This window comes from Parus major, chromosome 4 (assembly GCF_001522545.3).
Source record: "Parus major isolate Abel chromosome 4, Parus_major1.1, whole genome shotgun sequence".
In the NCBI taxonomy this organism is placed as follows: Eukaryota; Metazoa; Chordata; class Aves; order Passeriformes; family Paridae; genus Parus; species Parus major.
This window is the reverse complement of record NC_031771.1, coordinates 26,303,507-26,325,631: the sequence shown is the minus strand read 5'-3', so window position 1 is coordinate 26,325,631 and position 22,125 is coordinate 26,303,507. Positions and strand designations below refer to the sequence as shown.

The following is a 22,125-nucleotide window of genomic DNA, read 5'->3' as shown; positions in this document are numbered from 1 at the left end:
GTGGGAAAAACTGCTAATTTAACTCAGACATAACAAGAAACAACCATCTCCATTTTAGTCAACAGTTCAAGCTTGCACTGCTGTCAAGAACCAGTCCTTGCCCTTTTCTCCTAACTCTTCTGCCCAGCAGCTTTCACCATCCCTTCACTTCCTTCCTGAGCCAGAACAATGTATTTGTACAGCAAACACAATTCTGGAAACACTGCAGATCAAAAGAAAGTGACCTGTGCTCAAAAAGAGGATGGGTAATTTTTCCACTCCCATCAATTCTCCAAAGCAGGCACACCTCCAACACTTGCACCTATGAAACAGAGCAGGTAGTAATGCAGCAAAGAAACTACTGAGAATGAAGGGCTGCCCACAGCATCAGCTTACTTCAGCAGTGCACTGTCTCAAAATACTTACTCTGACTGTAGGCTACTGCCAAATCCAGCAGCCATTTCTCTTTACCTCTGGATGTGTGCTCCTGTAACTTCACACAAACGTGGGAAGGTTATTGATCTAAGAGAAAACCAAAGCACCAAACCACAGCGGCATTTCTGTTGAAGCAGGGAGTATGATTGCTGCATCTAGTGTCTCTTTGGCAAGTATAGCCTACAGCTGACTTAAACTAAGTATACAAAAAAAACTGATTCCTCAGAAGAAAATTTATCATATGTATAAACAACCTAATGTAATTCTAAATAAGTTCCTAAAATTGTATTGATGTATTAGGCATGAAAGACATAAGCACTATAGAAAACATTGCCTTTCAGATGCACATTTTATTTTGAAAAAACAGACTCATCCTTCAGTAACAATCAGTATTTTCTTTGCACATCTGTGTTTACATATATCAGATTTGGAAATATGCTAAATAGAATCATTGTTCTGTTTTTAGTGAAAGTTTAAAAACAATTCACTGTCAATGAAAGTCCAATAGTGGTCAAGTCAGCATTACCTTTTTTCATTTTTATTCTACAAGAGTCAGGAAAACGTTGACTCTATCTTTCTGAAAGAGCATCCCAAACACACCTGATTAGCTAAGTAATATTTGGAACCTTAGGAATTCGTTCATAATTCAGATATGTCATAGAGAAGGTGCAAGCTTTATCTGCTCTCAGGGAAAAAAAGATTCACTCCTTCAGGAGTATATAGAATACCTTGTTATAGTGAGGTTACACAAAGATTGATGCCTTTTAGATACCAACCTTTTCTTCCTGCAATACTCACACATTTCAGATTCTACCATGACTAAATCTATTCAACTCACAAAACAAATACTGCAGCACAGCAACAAGCTACTGGCTGAAGTAATCCTTTGCTATGAATTAACTGGACTGTTCTTAATGGTGTCTCAAAACCAACCCCACCCATTCAAGATGCTGTGCATGAACTTGTACCCCCACATTAACAGCACTGTGCTATGCATAGCAGAATTTTTGGGAATCTGAAACTTGTTAGGATTGGTTGATTTTACACTAAACTATCACCCAATCACCTCAGAGCCAGACTGGACCTCTTCTGCAGACGGATGAGACTCATCAAGTGTTGTGGATTCACTGCTGTGCTCTGACATACCTGAAAACCAAATAGGTTTGGCATGCATTAATTGAAGTGAAAGGGGCTGGATGTTGCACCTCACAGAAACCAAAGCAGGCTCTCAGAAAACATTTCTTTTATAAGTTCTGCTAAATCAAAGCAAAACCTCCTTCTTTTGATGGTGGCCAGGTCTTTAGCTCTCCAAAAATCTAAGAGATTAGGAATACAGTCTAGTGTAAACTTCCACTGCCAAAGCAACCTTTCCCCACAGACAACTAAGCTTGCAACATAAAACCCTGGAAGTCAAACAAGGTTCTTCAGCTGATACATGCACTGCCACCTGCAACAATACACTGACTGTATCCTACCATTGCAAAGATCACCATTTTGTTAAGACATAAGATTTATCCAAACATTGCAAGATTATATTGATGCTAAGCCACTGAAACTTTTTAAGCTGTTAAGCCTGTTGTGTTTACTAGAAACAGAATCCCCGTCATTGTAGCCTCCAAAAGATCTCAGCTACAGAGGCAAAGAAAGTTAATGCTGAGCACATGCACAAGAAATCAGCTATGTGAATACAGCCATCATGAAAGATGAAATAGATACACAATTTTAGCTTAAGTAAGGAAAAGTATCTAAATTTGATTCCAAGTAGCTGGTAACTACAGGTGACACCACAATTCACTCAGCTGTTTGAAAGGAGGAGACAACCAATCATTAAAAATTAATCAATCTGCCAGTATTGTATATAATCACACATGACTTCAGTTCATTAAATCTTGCACCATTTCATACATGTTCAGACATACACCAGATTAGGAAAAATTATCAAGATATTATTATTTGTGTTTATATTGTATTTCAAATTCCTGAGCTATAAAACATTCTAATTAAAGCAAATAATTAATAAGGTAAGCAGCTCACATAGCAAGGGAAATAAAATAAGGGCACAAAGGCTGAGAAACTGACTCACCTAGATCACCTAGATCATATTACACTGGATAACCTATTACTTTATTTTGGAAAACTAAATATGTAAAGTAAGAGATTTTCTCCAGAAAAACAGTTCATTCAGGGCTATCACTGAATGAAGGTGGATTTTTCCAGGATTGATATAAAATTCCTTTTTGAAGTAATTAAGAAATAAGTTTAACATCCTTATGCAGCTTTCTTAATTTTTCATATTTCTTTGGGACATGCTATCTGCCCACATGGTCCTGTCCAAACTCTGCTTGTGGCTGAAAACAACCTCTGTGCTTAACAGCTTATTTCTGACTAGCTAAAACAATTACATTATAGAGGAGGAGAATAAGTGTGATTTCCTTTCTCGAAAAGGAAACAAAAAGCTATATTTATCTTGTAGTAGAGCCTTCACTAAGACAATCTGTTCTTCAGTTCTACCACACCAGAGCTTCCAGACTTATATTTGTACATCACATACAAGCCTATGTACCGTGGTAACACTGTTCTAAACTATTAAATGCTACAGGCAAAAACATTTTTGACAGATTTAAGAACCCAGGGGCAAGAACCATCTCACAAATCCATGTAGAAAACACTACATAAAGGCAAATAATTTTTTAAAAGCCAAATGAATTTACCATTTGTGTTACAACACCCCTCCATGATCAATTTTTTGTAGTGTTCTTTTCCTACAAGCAGTGCTAACAGTTTCAACACAGCTCTACAGGACTACAATGATCAACTTTAAAACATGACAAGGAGGAAAAAATGTAGATTAAAGGCGGCTTTCATAAAAAGTTCAACTGCACATTCAAATTTAACTACAGCATTTCCTGATTACTGCTTCTACAGAAAAGAAATGTAAACATCAAATACTGGATGCAAGGATGAAAACTTTCTACACCTCCACCAAGATTCAGAAATGAAGACACTTATGTGAAATTGTGGTAATCAAGACATTTACATACACATATCATTTAAGGTTCCACTACAGAAATGCATACAGGCTTTTGCATCTCTGTAGTTCTTGCAGATGCCAGACAAAGGGCTGTTCTTTATAAGAGGTCGCTAATCCCCAGTACAGGATGGATTGTGCTATCCAGGGCTTGGTTTGTCTCTTCACTAAAGCAGCTACAACTTCAGAACACATCAGGTGACTGGTGTCCCAGGACATTTGCTACCACCTGCTGCAACAGAACAACTCAAAAACATGCTTGATCCATATTCTGACAAGAATTGAAACCCTGTCCATATCACTCCTGCCCTTCTGGGTTCTCTTCTACCCCACTATACCAGTTCTGCAAATCCACACAAATACTGCATCACAGTAGGACAAAAGGCACAGACTAGACTAAGAATCATTCCCACCATGGTGAAGCTACCCTTAAATGCATACTGAATTACAGCCTCAGTAATTTAAGCTTTGTTCACCATAAATAAGACCACATGATTTTGAGTCCTGAGGACTTATGTATCACTTCTTCAACTGGAAAAGTAAAAAGCAAATCAACTTATGAACAACATAGTAAGCTTCCTCTAGGATGGAGACATATAGAGATATTTAACCATTTATAATTAATGATTTTAAGAGCATACTTATGTACTTTTCATAAAAAAGGCAAATTCATATTTTCTTATTCATGAAACTATGAAGTAAATGTCATCAACAATAAATTAACTTTTAATAAGAAGTATATTCCTCACATGTTTACATCACATAAGTAAATGATTTATGGTCTCAGAAAGAACCATGGGATTCTCAACAATCAGATCTGCTTTTCTAAGCAAGATGCACTGGCTCCTTCAATTACTTTTCTCCTAAATTGCCAATAAGGCAACAGCAAGATATCTTCTGTCTAAAATGAAGTTTATTACACACTTTTATTGCTGCATAAAGAATGAAAATTTTTGTAATATTGCACAAAATCCAAGTGCTGGTGGAAAAATTATCATTTTATGGATGTCTTCTTAATTTCAATTTATAACTAAGAAGACTTTCACTAATTCTTGTCAAGATAGAGATCAACCACTTTTTAAAAAAGATTGTAAAAATCTGTATTAAACACTTCCTGTTGCAATCACACCATAGCTTTCTCTTAATGCTCTTGAATTCCCTGGCTGCTCCACTTGCAAGATCTAATTATGCTTGGGAGTTAGAAAACATGATGGAGACAAAGACTGGAGAACAGGGCTGCTGCTGACTTTCAGACTTCCCATGCTACATCAACCCAGCCCTGAACACTTTAATGCTCTGCTCATCTCCAGATTAACTAAACCATGGGCTCCCATTATATTTTAAACTTCTACCAAATCAGGAAAAAACAGCTGATCAACCTACTGCCTCAGCTTCCAATGTTTTCAATCTAACACTCCTCTGTGCTTCTTATTCCTGATATTTTAACTATGTGTGTACCTACATACATACATACGTAAACATACACACGATTCCGAAAGTTTTGGAGTTGCACTGATCAAATAACATCCTTCTCCAGCCCTGCAAAAAGAACCCTTCTGTTATCTTCTCTAGAGAATCAACTCTTAGGTAACAGAGCCACCGACTGCAAAGCGATAACTCCTTGCTACCTTTTCCACCAAGCATAAAAAGCACACGTGAGAAACTGAAACTACATCCTGGGATGGATGTTCAGAATGATCCCTTCCAAAGGCATTTATGCAAGATGAAAGGCTATTAGGGGGGTTCGATTAAAAATAACCTATTAGGTACATAAGAAATACTGGAAGATCTGTCTTTGGTTTGGAGACAGTACCACATGCAACACCTGCCTGTCACACAACACCAAAGCGTTTCCACGCTTTAAGAACACTAAGCAAAACATAAATTGGCACGCTTAAAACAGTAATTGCCAGGGTGTGGAATAACTCCCAGGGGCACAAAATTTACAAAGCATCTACAGTTTTCCTCCTCCACCAACACACCGCTTCCCTTTCTCTCTCCTGGAACCCGCCTGCCCCCGAGCTCGGGCGATGCCCACCCTGTCCGGCCGCCCAGCACCCCCGGAGCGGGGTGTACGAGCCGGGCCGACCCCGACCCGCTGGGCAGCGCCGGTGGCGCGGCGGAGCCCGGGGCAGGGCGGCCGCTCCCGCGGGGTGACACGTCGGACGGGACGGAGCAGGAGGCGCGGCCCGGCCCTCCCCGAACCCGGGCCCAGCGGCTGCCCCGGCCCGGCCCGGCCCGTCCCTCACCTGCCGGCGGCGCCGCTGCGGCCCCGGGGGCGTCGTGCTGCGGGGGACGGGAGGGCAGGACGGAGGGTGGGAAGGGGGGTACGGAGGAGGCCGGGCGGGGCAGCGCCGGCGGCCCCTCTCAAGCTTTATTTTCTTCCTTCTCCGGCGGCGGCAGGAGCCGGAAGCGCCGGGCCGGAAAGGGGATGACGGCGGCGGCCTCTCTAGGCCGTCATGTCTATGGTAGCAGCCATGGCAACCACGGCGGCACCGCCCGGGAGGCTGCCCCGGCCCCGAGTGCCGTGCCTGGAGATCGGGCCGCCGGCTGGGAGAGCAGCCGGAGCGGCAGAGACGGAGCCTGGCCGGCTGTGGGCGCGGATGAGCGCGCCTGGGACACGCTGCTCGGTGCCATGGCAGAGGCTCTGCCCGAGCCCACGGTGAGGAGGAAAAAAAGTATATCCATCGAGGAGAAAATCGACATCATAAGCGCCGTGGAAAGCGGCAAGAAGAAGGCGGACGTTGCAGCTCAGTACGGCATCAAGAGGAACTCCCTGTCTTCGATTATGAAGAATAAGGAAAAAGTTTTGGAAGCCTTTGAAACTTTACGGTTTGATCCTAAAAGGAAAAGACTGAGGACTGCTTTTTATGCCGACCTGGAGGAGGCATTGATGAAGTGGTACAGAATTGCACAGTGCTTGAATATGCCGGTCAATGGCCCTATGTTGCGCCTCAAGGCGAATGATTTTGCCCAGAAGCTTGGACACAGTGATTTTAAATGCAGCAATGGTTGGCTCGATCGTTTCAAGTCGAGGTATGGTTTAGTTTTCAGAGCTCAGCCTGTAGAAGCAGCTGCTACTCCTACAGTGGGTGCTCCAACTCCTTGGTGCCAGAATGTGCTTCCTTATTATTTAAATGATTATCGGCCAAAAAATGTGTTTTACATACAGGAGACTGTGTTGTTGTATCAGATGTTACCACATAACACGTTTGCATTTAAAGGGAAAACTTGTTCTGTGGGTAAACAAAGCAAAGAGAGCATCACTGTAGCGGTGGGTACAAATATGGATGGCTCTGAGAAACTCCCACTCCTCATTATAGGAAAAAGTCCACACTCTTTCAAAGATGTGAAATTGCTGCCAGTGGATTATGAAGCAAATGACAGGGCGTGCATGACTTCAGGAATCTTTGAACAGTGGATGCATAAACTTGATAACAGATTTCAAGCACAGCAGCGCCGTGTGGTTATTCTTGTTGATTCTCTCCCAGCTCACATAGAAGTAAAGAACCTGAAGTCTGTCAAATTAGTGTTCTTTCCTCCAGACTCCTCTTCATATATAGCTGTGAAAGAAAGGATTATCAGAAGTCTGAAGGTTAAATACAGGCACTGTCTTATCAAGAGTTTTGTTGACTGTGTAGAAAGTAATAAAGAGTTTATGCTGACCCTTCTTGATGCAATTGAGATGCTGTACCTGTGCTGGAGGGAAGTAACACCAGAGACTATTGTAAAAAGTTACAATGGAGCAACTTTCAAGTTAGAAACTGAGACAAATGATAACAACAATGAGGCTGAAAGTGATTTTGATTTGATTGCACGTGCAAGGGCAGCTGGAGTAGAGTTTCCAGAAGGTTTGTCTTTGGATGAATATGCAGCTCTAGATAATGGTTCGGAAACTTATGAAGTACCCACAAATAATGAAAGGATGTGTGCCAAAGAAAGTGCATCAGATAAAGCTGAGACATTTGTTGGTGATGAAGTTAAGGATGAAGGCAGTCGACTTCAGGGAGCTGAACAGCTTTTACCATCCAAAAATGAGGCTTTGAGTGCTTTAGATACCCTTCGAAAGTTTCTCGGAAGTCAAGAGACAGATGATTCTCTCTACGATTCCTTAGCTGACTTGGAGAATTTTATTCAACATGTAGTATGTGAATAAATATTTTAGCAAAGTGGGAAAGCATATAATTGGAAAAAAATTCTATTATCGAAGACAGGCAGTTTAATAACAAGCATTGCTTAAATGTTCTCTTGTGTGTTTTGCTCAGGTGCCTAGATGAACATAACAAAACTATGAAAAAGGGCTATGAACTGAAATTTTCCACTAAATCAGGAGCAAAAAACAAATATTTGAGGTAGAAAGAGGGAGTAAGCTGAACCTTTAAAATACTAACTGTAGTAAGTACAGTGGAGGCAAAAGAAATTCTTTGAGCAGTTTGGTGCACTCAGGATAAACTGTTGACCACCTGGAATTCTTTCTTCAAGAAGAGACTAGCACTTTTATGCATCAGTAATTTCACTGTCATTTTGGGGGTTTTCACAGTGGAGTAGTAAATATTTATGACCTTGGTGCTTTTGATACAAAAACACAAAATTGAATAACACAGAAAATACTTGCTTAAATTCTGAGAAGTAAGGCATTTTAAAAAGAAATATTTTTCTCCCTTCATCAAGAATTCTGGCTATCATTTACTCTTGCAGTGGGTGATGAACAGCAGAAAGTTACCACAGCTTTGAATGTGTTTTTTTGTTTTCTTAAAACCGCTCCTATGTGGATACACTTGAATGGCATAATAATTTATCCAAGAGTCAAAAGACAAACAAACCTTTACTTGGTCTTTGAAGAGGTCAAAAAAGGAAGGTCATTCTCTCCTTTTCAGCCTTTTTGGTACATAGTTTGATGTAGGTCTTCCTGTGCACCTCCATATATTTCTACAGTAAATTCAGAAAAAAACCCAACAGTATCTGCAGTAAAAACCTCACTGAGCTCTTGTTTAATTTTCAATACTTGGAGGATTCAATGCACTAATGTGGTTTATCACTACAAGCCCTATTAACAAGGGTGCTGTTTGCATGATTTCAGTGTGAAGTTCTGTAAGTCGTGGTACATTTGCATGTCTTTGAGTATGCATTTCAAACAATGTAATCGTATCAGAGCCAAAACCCTTAGTGTATATGACCTTCTGGCTTTTTTCAGAACCTGTTTTAAATCTATTCCATATCTATAAATTAATTTTTTTTTTCAGAAGTTGGAGATATTTATTTTTCTAATTTAGATGAAGAAGCAAATATTATATGGACGCCCTTTCAGAAGCCTGTAATAAAAAATCTATTATGCCGTCTGTAATTAAACCATAAGAAAAAAATTTCATGCATTTGTGAATCTTCAGTTTTAAATAAATAGTTTGGCTACATCTTTGTTCACTTTTTTTCTGGTATAGGACAGTTTATCCATTTGTGAAATCATTTAAGAAAATGTATCAGATTGTTGAAAAACAGTGAAAATATTAGAGTTGGTAAGAAAAATCTTTTGACTGTATGAACATTTTACCACAACCCCTTCCAAAAAAAACCCCACAAACATCTGGTTTCTTGTTATGAGATATATTATATGAATTCCATCCAAAGGATATTCTGATTAAATAAGAAATTTCTATTGAAATCCCAATAAATAAAGTTCTACATGGAGACTTATGGATTCCGTGAAAAAAGTACTCCTCTGAATTATCTCTTCAAGGTATTTATTATTTTAAAATACAGATGCAAAATCTTTTAAATTAGCAATCTGTGTCACATTCTGCTTGCTTAAATACTTTAGAAGAAGCTTATGAAATGTACTTTCTGTTCTGACCAAGTTTATTTGAAGTTCATCTAAATCCCACAGACATCTGTAGATAATTTCCTTATAGTAATCTTTTGATTTCAAATATATTTCTTTGCAACAACTTCTCCTGCTAAAGGCAAGTTTAAGGAAAATTTTCTCTTATCCATATAGTAAATGTGTAATTTGTTATGATTTGACTCCATGTGGCCCTCACTGGCCTGGTTTCCAGATGAAGAAACTGTTTCCTCCTGAGAGAATTCAGAGTGTGAAAGTGTTGGATCTGAATTAGAAAGACTCACATGTGTAAGCAGCAAATCGTGGTTTAACAAGGGTTCACTATGCAAGAAGTGTAACTTTTGCAAGAAGAGGCTTAGAAAATCAGGAGATGGGAAATAACATCGTAGCTGGAAAGGAAGGAAATTAATTGCTCAGTGTTGTCATACTCCCTCATGAAAACAACAGGAAGGATTTACTAATGTGGCCTGGACTTTGAAGGTGAGTTGTGGAACATTCTTTGAAAAACATACAGCCTGTCAAAATCCTGTATCTTTAGAGAATATAGGGCTTTTTCTAGTGTCCTAGCTCATTCTGAGAAACCAAGCTAAAATGCACACACTGAAACTGGTTCTGAAAGTCAGACACTTTAAATTCTAACACTATAGCTTTCAAAATTATTTAGGGGCCCAAATATTTCTCCTCTCTTGATTTTGGTCACATTTATAGTGAGTGAAAATGAAATCTGTTCTGAAGTTGTTGCTGTTTCAGGTGTTTGTCACAGGCAGATGCAGACTCCCAGATCCGAAAAGCTAACAGTGGAAAAGGAAGCAGTGTGCTGTGTAAATGTTTGTCAGTTTAGCCTGTGCACACAGTTTGAGCTGGAGATTTCTTTACATTGTCTGGGTAAACCACCAGGACAATGGCTTTTTACATCTTGGTGTGGTATCTTTTGGAGGGAGAGGAAGAATATAGATTGCATCAAATTTAAAATGAACCTTTTCTACAAAAGGCAGGTAACTAAGGCTGTTGTTTGCTTTAATACTTTAAATGTGCTTTTTCTCTGTAGCTTTTCTACTTCATGCTCTGTTTAGATAGTGATTATGTTTTTCAGCATCAAGTTAGTGAGGTTGCTTTCAGTAACCCAAAAGTGACTTCTAGAAGTGGGAACTGAAAATATGAAGTTTTAAAAACATAACTGACGTCTAGACAAGGCCAAAATAGACAAAAATATTTTGAAAGTGTGTTTGCTATAATAAAAAACATCCTTGTATTAATTCTTGAGGTAAGTAATAAGTAAAATAAGTATGCTCTTCTAGTTTCAAAAACCTAATACATAGGTTTTTGAAAACTGTAAGAAGTATTACACTGTGATATTTTTGTGTGTGTGTGTTACTGTGTGTGCAGTTCTGGGTACCTTTCAGGTCTATAAAACAACATCTCCTTTTAAAGCTGTTACTGAAAGTAAGATTGCTCACCCCTAATGGTAAAAGGAAATAACAATTTTCTGCACCCTTAGGCAAAATGGAAGAGAGGAGGCAGTCAGAGATTGATAGGAGAACTTGTATATCCAAGATTTGTGACGTTTTGATGGCTAAGCAATCAAGGGAGCAAATGGGTTGATGGTTTCACATTATTATACAAATCTTGAGAATAATACCCTCAAACACACAGAGTCTTTAGTGATTTTAAATTTTATGTGTGGTATTTTTGTAAACTTAAATTATAACATTAGAATATTAGTAAAATACCCTCAAGTTTTTTTTGGTGGCTGTGTTTATTGAAATGGCAGAGTAATATTTGCCTACTCCTGTCTTAACTGAAATGAATGGTGACTGGGCAACCATAGAATGTAATGACAGTGTTTCATCTTATTATATTCCTTTAATATCAATAAAAGCTGGTGCTTCCTATTTTTAGGAGGCATTTGATAAATGAAGGGTTTGCAAAGTTCTCATTGGGAACTGAATGCTGCTGTGGCCAGAGTTTTTATATTTATGCAAGGAAGTTGGTATTTGTATCTAGATGTTTTAATATGTCTGTTTTGGGGGACCCCTCCTTGAAAATCAGAACCAAGCCTAGTCAATTAATAAGCAAACAAACATAAATGAATTTTTTGCAGTGGGACGAGTGACAGTGTGCTTCTGTCAATGCATTCATTAACAACAGAAAAAAAATCTTTGCAACAGATGAAAATATAACAACTTGATATCTGACAGCCTGATTTTTCATTCAACCTTTATGTTAAAGCTGTGTGGTATAGACATGTGATTCCTTTTTCCTGATGCAACTGCACTGTGGTATAACCACATCATTGGTTTATAAAAACAGGAATTCAGGTGTAGCTCATTTCCCTTCTTGGTAGCACAGTTACTCTGAGCTGAATTTTCTTCTCTCAAATATAGCTGTTTAACTGCATGGGTCTAGTTAAAACCATACTACACCTGGGTTAAAGCAGAGTGGAGAAGCCAGTAGTGTCTTGCCAACTTATTCATAGCTGTGTCGTCTCTGTTCTTTGAGCAAAATTGAAAAGTGCAAACTGCAAATTAGTGTGATCAGTAAAGTGAATAAATAGCACACTGAATTACCAAATCTGTTGAGTGAGAAAGTGCCATATTCGTGACAGTTTTTAAAATGGCTTTCTGTCTTTTACAATATTCCGGCTGAATGTCACATTCTTCCTAAGGTTTCATGTCATGCTACCTCTGCCACAACATTCCAGCCTTGTGCACGAATAACACCAAGGGGAGCAGGTCACTCCCATCAGCAGGTAGCTGCAATCCTTGTGAGTTGTCAGCCTGCCCACAGGTAGTGGCTGAGTCACTGGGGAGGTGAGTTCCAGGGCTGGATTGCATCCTCCCCTTCCACACTTGCGTTGCTCTGCATGCTGTGCCAGCGCTTGGCTGTAATCACCAAAGTGACTCATCTGTCTGAGAAAGTTGTGGTCCGATGGGATGGTGCAACCTCACCCCAAATGCCAAAAGATGGTTTATTGTTTGGAGACTGATGCACCCAGGATTGTTGAGGACGGCATTAAGATGTCTCAGCTCTCCTGGTCCCTGCTCAGTAGCAAAGCTGAAAGAGAAGATCTGGCTCTGGAGAAGTTCTTACAAAACACTCGCTATTCAAGAATTACTTAGACATGTGGTAACTAGTTGGATTTCTCATCTGAAGGCTCCCACGTCTCTTGAGAGATGTGCTGTGGGGCTGCCTCTGTATCATGCATACGAGGATACAACCTAATGAAAGCACTGCTTTTCTTCTAGCAGCATTGGTGCCTCCTATTTCTGACCTGTGTAAATGATGCAATACGATACTTTGCTATTCAAAATTCCACCTGCATTTTCATCCATCGCCCTTATCATTTTATATTCATTGATATCCTGACAATCCTCATGTTCATATTAGGATTGTTGGCCCAACCTTCTGGCAAGCTGCTTTCCTCCTTACTCTCCCTATTTCTAATATTATCTTTTGCAGGTCATATTTTTGAATTGTCTCATGTATCAGCCAGTATCACCCTCTTGGTGCACATCCTCGTGATCATAGGCCCTAATTTCTCCATTGCTGTATTTAGTGGCTTTCCCAAATCCTTGCTTCATTTAGCTGAAAACACTTAGTATGCCATTATTTCTTTTTGTTTTTTGCTTTTGTAGAGGAGGGTGAGCAGTCCCCCTGGATGTCCAAGAGAACCAGTAACAAAACACATAATTTCTCTTTCCAGATGTCTCCCCTTTCTGTCAGTAGTCCCTTCTGACCTGTTCTTTTGAAATTTTCAATCTGACATTTAGTATCTTTGTTTAAACTGCTCCTATTTCTCTTTCAGCTCTTACCCCTACCTGCCTGTATAGAATCCTTGTCGCATTTCACTTTTACATTTCCATTTCTAAATATCATATCCTCGCCCTTAGTTCTGTGGCTCTTTCTTCCCTCCTCTTTTACTGGCCTCATCTAAGATTTAAACTTCATTTCAAACTCCCTTGTCCTCCTTTCTATGATTTCATGACGAGTTCTCTCCTCCAAAAACAAATACTTAACTTTTTCTGGGGACAACCAGCTTTTTTACTTTCTCTCTTACTTGTCATGTCTCCATGATATTCTTCCATCAAAGATTATATGATTAAAAGTATATTATCTTCCCTAAATTTACCTCTTTCCATTTTATTTTTTCTTGTCCTTTATTCTCAGTCATTTTAAGTCTTGCCTTTTTTTGAACTTTTCTTTTGCACACTTGATCACCAGCATGAATTTTCTTCTCTTTTTTTTTTTAACCTTGTTAAAAATAAACCCACAAACAAAACCTGCACACAGAAGGAGTTTGGAACTGTTTGTTGACATAGTGTTTCAATATTGCATTAAAAAGTCCGATTAAAAATGCCAGCTCAAATATTAGCTAATATCTATGAAAATTTGAACCTACATATTTTGCTGTTTACTTTTGCTCTTTGCTATTTCAATAGCTGTTGGTGAGACTTCAGATATTTGTGCCATGTTCTGCTTTGTAGCGAGCCCATATGGCCTCAGATCATAGAGAAAGGCAGGTAGAACATAAAAAAGGAGGAGTTAAAAGGCAGGGTCCTGGTCTGTTGAGATTCCCCTGCAGGAACTCAAGGAGAATTTGTAAGTCAGGTTAAGCAGAACTTTTTATTGAAAATCAACATTGAGAGTCCTCTGTAAGTCCATTTCCATACATAATTTAGCTCACAGAAATTATTATGAGAGGTAACACCACAAGTTCTCTGAATTCTGGATAGCAAGAAATGGCCACCCACAATTCACCTCCACCTCAAAACTGCCACAAGTTTGGGTTTGAATTTTCTACCCCAGAGCTAAGGATGCACAATCTGTGTAAACTGTCTGTCACTGCCCAGCCCAGGGCTCATCAATGTTCAGTGAGCAAATAGACATTTGCCTAGAGACAAGGCAAGGCTGAAACAGCATTTCTGTGTAAGAAGAGTTTCTGCAGAGTCTAGACGTTTCAATAAGAGTCAGATGAGCTTGAAAATTGACATGGATTTTGTTAACCAAGAGACACTTGGTAATGTGAACTTGGGATCTTAATTAGAGATTCTTATTATGTGCTGTTACCAACAACTGCTAAACTATTTTTGAAAAGCTGGCACAGTGAATATCAGTTTTACAGCTCTGAGAAAAAGTGGCTCTGACTGTTACATGTATGCTCAACACATAGCAAAGGCAAACAATTCAATTTTTAATTACAATTCAAATTCTAATAGAGACAAACCCTTAATTCCCTGTGAGAGCTGAGGGTGACCAGATTTGGTGCATTAAACAGTGAGAATCTACAGAGAAGCATGAGCAGATGTGGCAAATGCTATAGACATGCAACAGCAGGACAGAAATACAAGTACAGACAAACAGAGCTACAGGCTCTTGGCTCTGCTTGTTGAGTGAATACAAACAGCCTTCCAATGCCCCATCAGGAGGCTTCCCCTAAATGTCCTGTTACCAACCCAATCCTTTCAAAAAGCAACAGAAATTCTCTTAGGAACACAAACAAATTTAGCGTTTCATAATTTCTTGCCAAGTTGGCAATGTTGTTCTTCATACCCTTTTATCATGTAGAAGTTGGCAACAGAAATCCAAACTAATGTGTAATAAAACTTGTAGTTTTTTGTGTCCCATTCTCACCTGGCCCTCACTCATCTCATGTAGATTTAGGTGCCCTAAAATATACAACACCTTCAGAGCTTTGTCAAAGTCTAATCTGGTGCCAACAACTTGCCTACCAGAGCTAACAGAAGAGCATTTGGCAAACAATGCTTGAGTGGCTAGAAGTCATCTTGCAATTTCATCTTAAGTACTCATGGTTAAATAGCTTTAGTAAAATTACTTGCTCATTCCCTAGCAATATCTACACCATTATTTATACCCAGCCATAATGCACATGTGCAACTCCAAACCTGCATTCCTTGTGAAATGTCTGCATCTGCAGTGATGATCTGTTGAGGACTAACACTGGGATGGCAGACAGTATCCTGGACAATGAGATTATATGAAACTTACATTAAAGTAAGCTTCCTAAGGAATTCTTTGGAATGGGGATTAGGTAGTTTTATAAATTTAAAACTTCCTTCAGATTTCTTTATCCTCTCACCTCATCTCAAAAGGGGAGAGCCCGGTAGCTTGCACTGGTGCAGCCTCACAAAGGGGATCATTTTGAACAGTTTTCTTTGGGGGGGGCTCTGCAAGTGTTCAGAAGGATATTGACCTGCAAGGATTCAGAAGAAATTTTGCAATGTGTGGAAAACAGCCCACAGAATCCAGCCAGAGGGAGGCTTAACTGCTGCTCTGCCTCCCAAGTGGGCTGAGCCAGCCTCTTATTAGGATGCTGACTCCTCAGGCAAGGCCTCACATATTTGTGAGATTACATCCTCCAAAAGCAGTAATGCAGGTACTGGTTTGCTTTTAATTATTCATCCTTCTCTGTTCTTCTTGTCTGCCATTCCAGCTCCTCAGAGATTAAAAATTCCCTGTCAGCTGCCTGCCTGACCCGATCTATCCCCCAGTTTGGAAACCTGGGATGGTTCTGTGCAATCCACCCTCCTGATTTACAGGCTTTAAATACAGCACCTATATTTGGCAGGCTTTTTTTTTTGTTTTGTTTTTGTTTGTTTTGTTGAGTATTGGATACTTGGATTCTCTAAAAGCATTTCCAGCTCTAATGGGAAAAGAATGAGTTGTGAACCTCAAATGAACTCCACGTTTCTCTCTGTGTGGAGATAAAATTATAAGAATTTGAACCGTGCTGTGATCTGCCTTTATTTACATTCAAGAAGGGTGTAGACTCAGATTAGGTGTGGACTGACCTTTGCAGACATGGTAGAAGACATAAAACTTCACAATTAAGTGCTCAGACCCAAAATGGATTAAGAGAGGAATTATATGTTCACTTTAAGGAAGCTTCTGTTTCCTATAGGATCATATCTACAATTCTTTCCATCAGGGATTTCATTAGCAGCCATTAGTTAGGACTGACCTCTTTCATTCTTGCTGCATCTGCCTGTGACTGGCTGAATGCCAGTTCTCACAGAATTTTACTATTGCTTGCCTCATACTTAGGATACACCAAAGTATAAAACCTGTACTTCTGACAGAAGATCAGGCCTCAGGATGTAGGCAAGGTAGCAGCCTGTCAGAACCATGATCTTCTCACTTCAGACCACACTTGGTGCACCTGCATTTTGGCACATGGTCATATGCATAAAAAGGGAGCCACAGGAGTTAAGGGGTATCAGTCTGTGTACTGCTATTAGGATGTGTAATTGGGCTGCTAGTATATATACTGAAGTGTATTTCACTGTCACAGCACTCTATAGCAACCAAAAAAATATTTAATGAAGGTGTGCCATCCTGTACTGCCATCACAGATACTGGACAAAACACGGATTCACCTGAAAGTGTTCTGCAGTATGTCCAACCCAGCACTTAGAAAAGGATTTCTCCCTATTCCAGACTCAATTAGAAGGCAAAATTTATGATACATATTTTTTCAGGTAGTCTTGCAGCACTGCAGTCAGCTATACTGAACTGAAAGTTAGATTTAAACACAGGGTGTTGAGAAGCAATGCTTTCTGCCACAAATGCCCTCAGCATATCCTTCCCTGGGTTGTGACTGATGGCATTTTGGATGCATATCACCAAAAAATATATCACCTGTATGAAGACCTGGTGAGTGATTAAATACACCCTGTGTCGAGATGGGGTTTTCAGAGAAATAAGAATTCATTAAATAAGGCAAGACACTACTCACATTGCCATCTGAAAATGAGGGTGAAGATACATAGTTTTCCAGGTTGCAGCATGGTTTCTGATATTAGATTCTAGACAAAAAAGTAAAATTTCCGAAACAGGTTCCTTGGCACTGCAAAGGCTGTTGAAAACTTTTGAATCAGCAATATGTGTGTTTAGTTCAATCACCCTGAAAAAGGCATGTATCACATAGTAGCATCTGTGATGGTCAAACCAGTATTAACAATGTAGTGCCATACAGAAAGTGCTTTAACTGAATATTTTTTTAAAAAATAAGTGTTTCAATAATATGTTTTCTAATAATCAGCTATGTTTCATTGCTTCAGTCCTAGTTTCCACTTGCACAGAGGAGCAGGCAAAGTGCCTTCATGTCCACTAACACATTTTGACTCAGGGGCCTGAAGTTAAAAAGGCACAGGCTCAAAACACATGCTGAGAGGCTTCCAAACAGCCTTAATTTAGCCTCTTGCTTGCATACACTTTATAAATACAGTCTCTCTGCAGACTATCACACTTTTTTCTTAATATCTGTCTGGTTTAAAGCTGGATGTTGTTTCTTTAATTCTACTGGGACTATTTATATGCTTAAATATGTCCTCAAATTCTGCAGAGCTGGACTATGACAGGACTGGAGGCTGCTTCCATAGTTTTAAATGTTGGTTCATAGCTCTACACTAGAACTGAATATTTGGGTTAGGTCCTTTAAAGGTATTTAAATGACAAACCATGGAAAATAAATTTTTCAAATCACCTAGGAACAAAATTTTCCCCAGATCAGATATCCATATTCTTAAATGTAGTTAGTGGTTATTTGCATTTTTTGGTATCTGAGAAGCTTTAAAAAACCTTTTCTTTAATGTTTCTTTAGAGTCTGGACTCTATATAAACTATTTGTGAAGTAAAGTTCAGTAATTACAGTGAAAATATGCAAAGGAAAATGTTGAGAACATTTAATTCAAGAATAGAAAAAGGGACCTAGGTGGGAGGATCAAATGAGAGCTGCCACAGCCTAAAAAAGTATCAAGCAACATTTAAGCAGCATTATTTTAGGACATCAAAGATTATCTTCAGATGCTTTAGGTGTGGCTGGAAAAATCTCAGTACTCACATTACAGTTTGGATGTGCTGGTGTGTTTTTTTATGGTCTAGTATTCCTGAAGGAATGTGCTTTTGAGATTTTATTCTCTTCTTATGAATTATTTACAGCTGAGAAAATAACTTCGGACATCCAACTGAAGCACCCTAGAAATGAAAGTAAGGAGGATTTTAAAAAATCTAGTTTACTTTTCCTCAAGTACCTTGTCTCTCTACTTTTCATTTAACTAAATTCTGCAGTGATTGCACCCAAGACAGACTTCTGTTTGGTTTTCAGTCCCTTACTTCATCAATCTCACTTCTTGTTACCCCTTTAAGAGAAACATTTCAATTTCTACAGAGCACTATGGGTTTTTCCAAGCCAGATCTTAAGCTAGCATTGACTTGTGAGAACCACTGAGTGGGCACCTCCATGTAAGACACACAGCACTGATGTTTCATGTAAAGATAATTCACCTGCTGATGGCTTTTGTCCTCATTTAAGTTGCTGACCATGCACCTATCAAGTGAGCTGGCACATGAGAGCCCATGACCAGGCAAGGCTCTGATCATTGCTTGGGACATCCAGGATATGTTTCTTCTCTCACTCCCAGGAGTAGCCACCTAGCCAGTAGATTTCCATTCTCCAAAGATTTTTTCTAAATTGCACAGGTACTCCTTTTAGACTTACAGTTGTACTGTCTGCCATGTGTCTGTCTGTGCTGGGAGGTCTGCTGCTCTCCTGTGCCTGCACAGTCATTTCTGTACAAAACAGCTTTATTCCTGATACCAGAGACTCAGGAGTCAGCTCCTGCTCTGAACAGGCTTTTGAGCACGTTTGCATTCCTCTGCAAGGCATCTCAAGTGAATTAATTCTTCCTAGCTTATTACATGGCTCATCTTTTGGGGTCCACTTCTGGTCAGATGTGTTCCTCACTCTCCTGACTCAGAGTGGAAGGGGACCCTCTCCTGATAACAGAGTTGCCATGCCCAATGACCCAATTGTTCCTTTAACTAGGACTTGGATTGTTTACATCAACTGTATATTTAATACAAGTTTGAGATACTGCAACCCCACAGAAAATTTATATTTCCATTCATATAATTTCAGTTTCTAATTCCAGCTTAAACCCTACTACAACATGTGCATAATTATCTTCAAAGAATGAGACAAACTTTTAAAACCTTTAATAAATCCCTGTGCTGTTCCACAAGAAAGTGAAGCCCTGATTTACTCATAAATAAAAGGTCAGGAAGGTGACCCAAGCCTTTCTATAAACTGATGGGTTTTATTTCAGTTTTATTCCAGCACTGGCCTCAGAAGGACAAAATATAAAAGATTAATAAATCGTAGATTTCTCTCACAGTAGACCTAGTTACAATGAATAAAAGTGCCCGAAAATTTGATTCTCAGAATTGCATTGCTCAGGCCTTGGCTGCTGCTGCGAGATGCTCGTGGCTTCATCTCTCATGAGGGTGCTCCGCACTGTTTTGAAAATAAGAGGGGCACAGCATCCTGGCCCAAAGCCCTGGATTTTCCATGATAAAACAGACAGTTTTGGGGGCAGAAAAGGGTACAACCACTGTTGGAGCCCAGGAGCACTCTGAAGTTGCAAAGTTAGGATGAAGCACTAATTTAGTTACCAAAAGGAATGCGCAGCTGATAGCATTGAGGTAAAGTGCAGGCTTTAAAAAAAAAACAAACAAAACCCTAAAGTTGTACTTTGGGGTGTTCATCCCACCTTTATCCAGCCTGAGACAAACATCAGGACCCTATGGAGTCCCACCTATATTCCAAGGATAGGAATCTAGGAAGGTTGTTGTGTGAAGGATTTTATGGGTGAATCCCCACTATTGCTGGAGGAAAGCTCTGCTGCGGACTAAATACATAAACTAGTAATTGTGTCTCTCTTGAGGTCAAATAACAAGATGACTTTGCTGACCAGACATTGTCCTTTTGGAAGTGCAGTTTCAGCTGTGGATTTTGCCTGAGGGAAAGCTGAGCTTCCAGGAGGACACATCTTTCAAAACACAGTCAGTACTACAATGGAATGGAGGCATCATCTATTGTAGGAATTGACACAAGTCACAAGTAACTTAGGAATCTTTTGGCATGTACAAAATGTATAATCCATGTACTGCTTCCCCACAAATGAGTAGAAATGAAATGTCCAGCTACACTTCAATCTAAATCTGCCAGTGCTCTCGGTGCACCCTGAGGCCTCTTCCATTTCAGAGATTTTTTGGTCTTAGAAATCTCTATTTGGACCCATTTTTCATTTTGTTAAAGGAAACTTAAATGCAAACATATGAATATTTTCAAGTTTAGTTTTGTATTTTATTTCTGGTCCTATTGAAGTATACAAAATATTGTCAGCGTGAAACAGCTTGTGTTATGCATGTGGAAGGAAAAAAAAAAAAAAAGGAAAAGACAATAAAAGACAATTACAAGTCCAGTTAAGCAAAGAGATTCTTAAAACTGGCAGATACTTGTTTTTATGCTTTTATTGTCATTCTCATTTTAGCTATATTACATTGTCCCACTTAGGGATAATATCTCATTGTTCTAATTTTTCTCCTAATTTATACAGGTGGCATTGGTTTCAGAAAGATCTAAAACTTTTCCTGAAGCACCTTTCTGGCTGAGATAAAATATAGCTTGTCTTTTCATATAATCTAGATTTGAATTTGTTGGAAAGAGAGCTTTGTCATCTGCAGCTCAGTCAGGCATTGCTGTGAAACCGTGGATGAGGTTCCAGATCCCCATGAAATTTCTGCACAAGGATGGATTTTAGCCTTGATTCTGCAAATCTTACTTAGCTCAGCAGCCCGCAGAAGTGCCATTGCTGCTGACACTCTGGCTGACTCAAGAAGATCCCTGTGGGCTTTGCGCAAACTCTTTTGCTTTGATGTTTTTGGCTTTTTTAAAATGCTGCAGTGAATTGCAGTGCACTGCTATTTTCTGTTCTTTCACAGCAACTTGTGGGAAAAATTTATCTGTCCTTTCTCAACATATGTCAGAGACAGAAACAAGTCATTAAGGGGCAGGCAGAACTTGGCTGGCTCTAGCCCCTGCCTCCACTTCAGAGCAGGTGGATTAGCTGCTGAAGACTGCAGCAGACAAGCTGCACTGGCAGGTTTGTAATAAAAGCCATGTAACTAACCATCAGCTTGCCACATCACTTGAAAAAGTTTAGCTGTTGTTGTTCTCACAGGAAAAAGAAACAAGAAGAGCATCAGCCAAATGGCTGCAGCATTGCAATACATTTCTGTTTTTCTAAAAATGTCGTTCTGATGACATCCTGTAATCTCTGTGATGCAAATCCTTCTCTATTAGGGAACAACATTAGCAAACAGCCTAGCTTTGTGGTCAGAAATGCCCTTTATACTCTAAAAAACAATGAAATAATAACATTGAACATGCACAAATGTTTCCAGATGGGTAACATACATGGTAAGCACCCCAAAAATTTAGTGGTTTTACCTGTAAAAAGACACTTCTTTCTGCTAAGGTGCATTGTGGATCCTAGTAAATGCACTAGGGCCTATGAAATTATCAGATACCCTCTACCCCTCTTATGAAATCGTTCATGACTGAAACTACATGGGTTTCCAAATGCACAAGTTTGTTTTGCAGTGAAGTTGTCACTACAGCTTTTGGTTTCTGTATTTCAGCTATGAAGAGAGACACATGAGGCAGAAGACAACAACCAACCTTGCTTCCCAGGCAGGCTAAAGGAAGCCTGCTGGGAGTACTTCAGGGAAGCACGATCCCAGTGCTGCTTAGGATAACTTGGGATAACCGAGATAACTGCCCTTGCTTGAAAGTTGGATTTGTCAGCATCCAAAAATACCTCATTCCCCCTTCTCTACAATTTAAAAAAAAAATTAGGATAGTCAAATGCATGCCAAACTGCCATTGTATTCCACTGAAATCTTAATTAAAAGGTACTGTGGCCAAAAGTCACATTTCCTGTACTTTTATTTGCCTTAGAAATCATACTTGTGTACACAGCAGTAG

At 39.4% G+C, this 22,125-nt stretch overlaps 2 protein-coding genes across 6 annotated transcripts in view; one reads left to right on the top strand and one right to left on the bottom strand.

The window, feature by feature from the left end:
• The window catches only part of ARFIP1 (ADP ribosylation factor interacting protein 1), a 41,178-nt gene extending 35,367 nt beyond the window's left edge, over positions 1-5,811 (bottom strand). For 2 of the 5 annotated variants that reach the window (XM_015625264.2, XM_015625265.2), the window contains exons 1-2: positions 5,692-5,785; positions 1,481-1,560 (exon numbers count right to left, since the gene is read on the bottom strand). In XM_015625264.2, coding sequence (XP_015480750.1) covers positions 1,481-1,558 — 78 coding nt within the window. In that variant the 5' untranslated portion in view covers positions 1,559-1,560; positions 5,692-5,785. Of the gene's footprint in view, positions 1-1,480; positions 1,589-5,691 lie in introns of those variants that run through there. The other 3 variants (XM_015625266.2, XM_015625267.3, XM_015625263.2) reach the window with 3 other exon arrangements.
• Positions 5,812-5,822: 11 nt separating this feature from the next.
• Positions 5,823-8,851, top strand: TIGD4 (tigger transposable element derived 4). The gene has a single exon (XM_015625262.3). The coding sequence runs from the start codon at positions 5,874-5,876 to the stop codon at positions 7,596-7,598; it is 1,725 nt and encodes a 574-aa protein (XP_015480748.1). The 5' UTR covers positions 5,823-5,873; the 3' UTR covers positions 7,599-8,851.
• The last annotated feature ends 13,274 nt before the right edge of the window (positions 8,852-22,125 follow it).

Bases quoted from the DNA above. Each gene is read 5' to 3' on its own strand.
- TIGD4 (XM_015625262.3), top strand. From the start codon at position 5,874: ATGACGGCGGCGGCCTCTCTAGGCCGTCATGTCTATGGTAGCAGCCAT.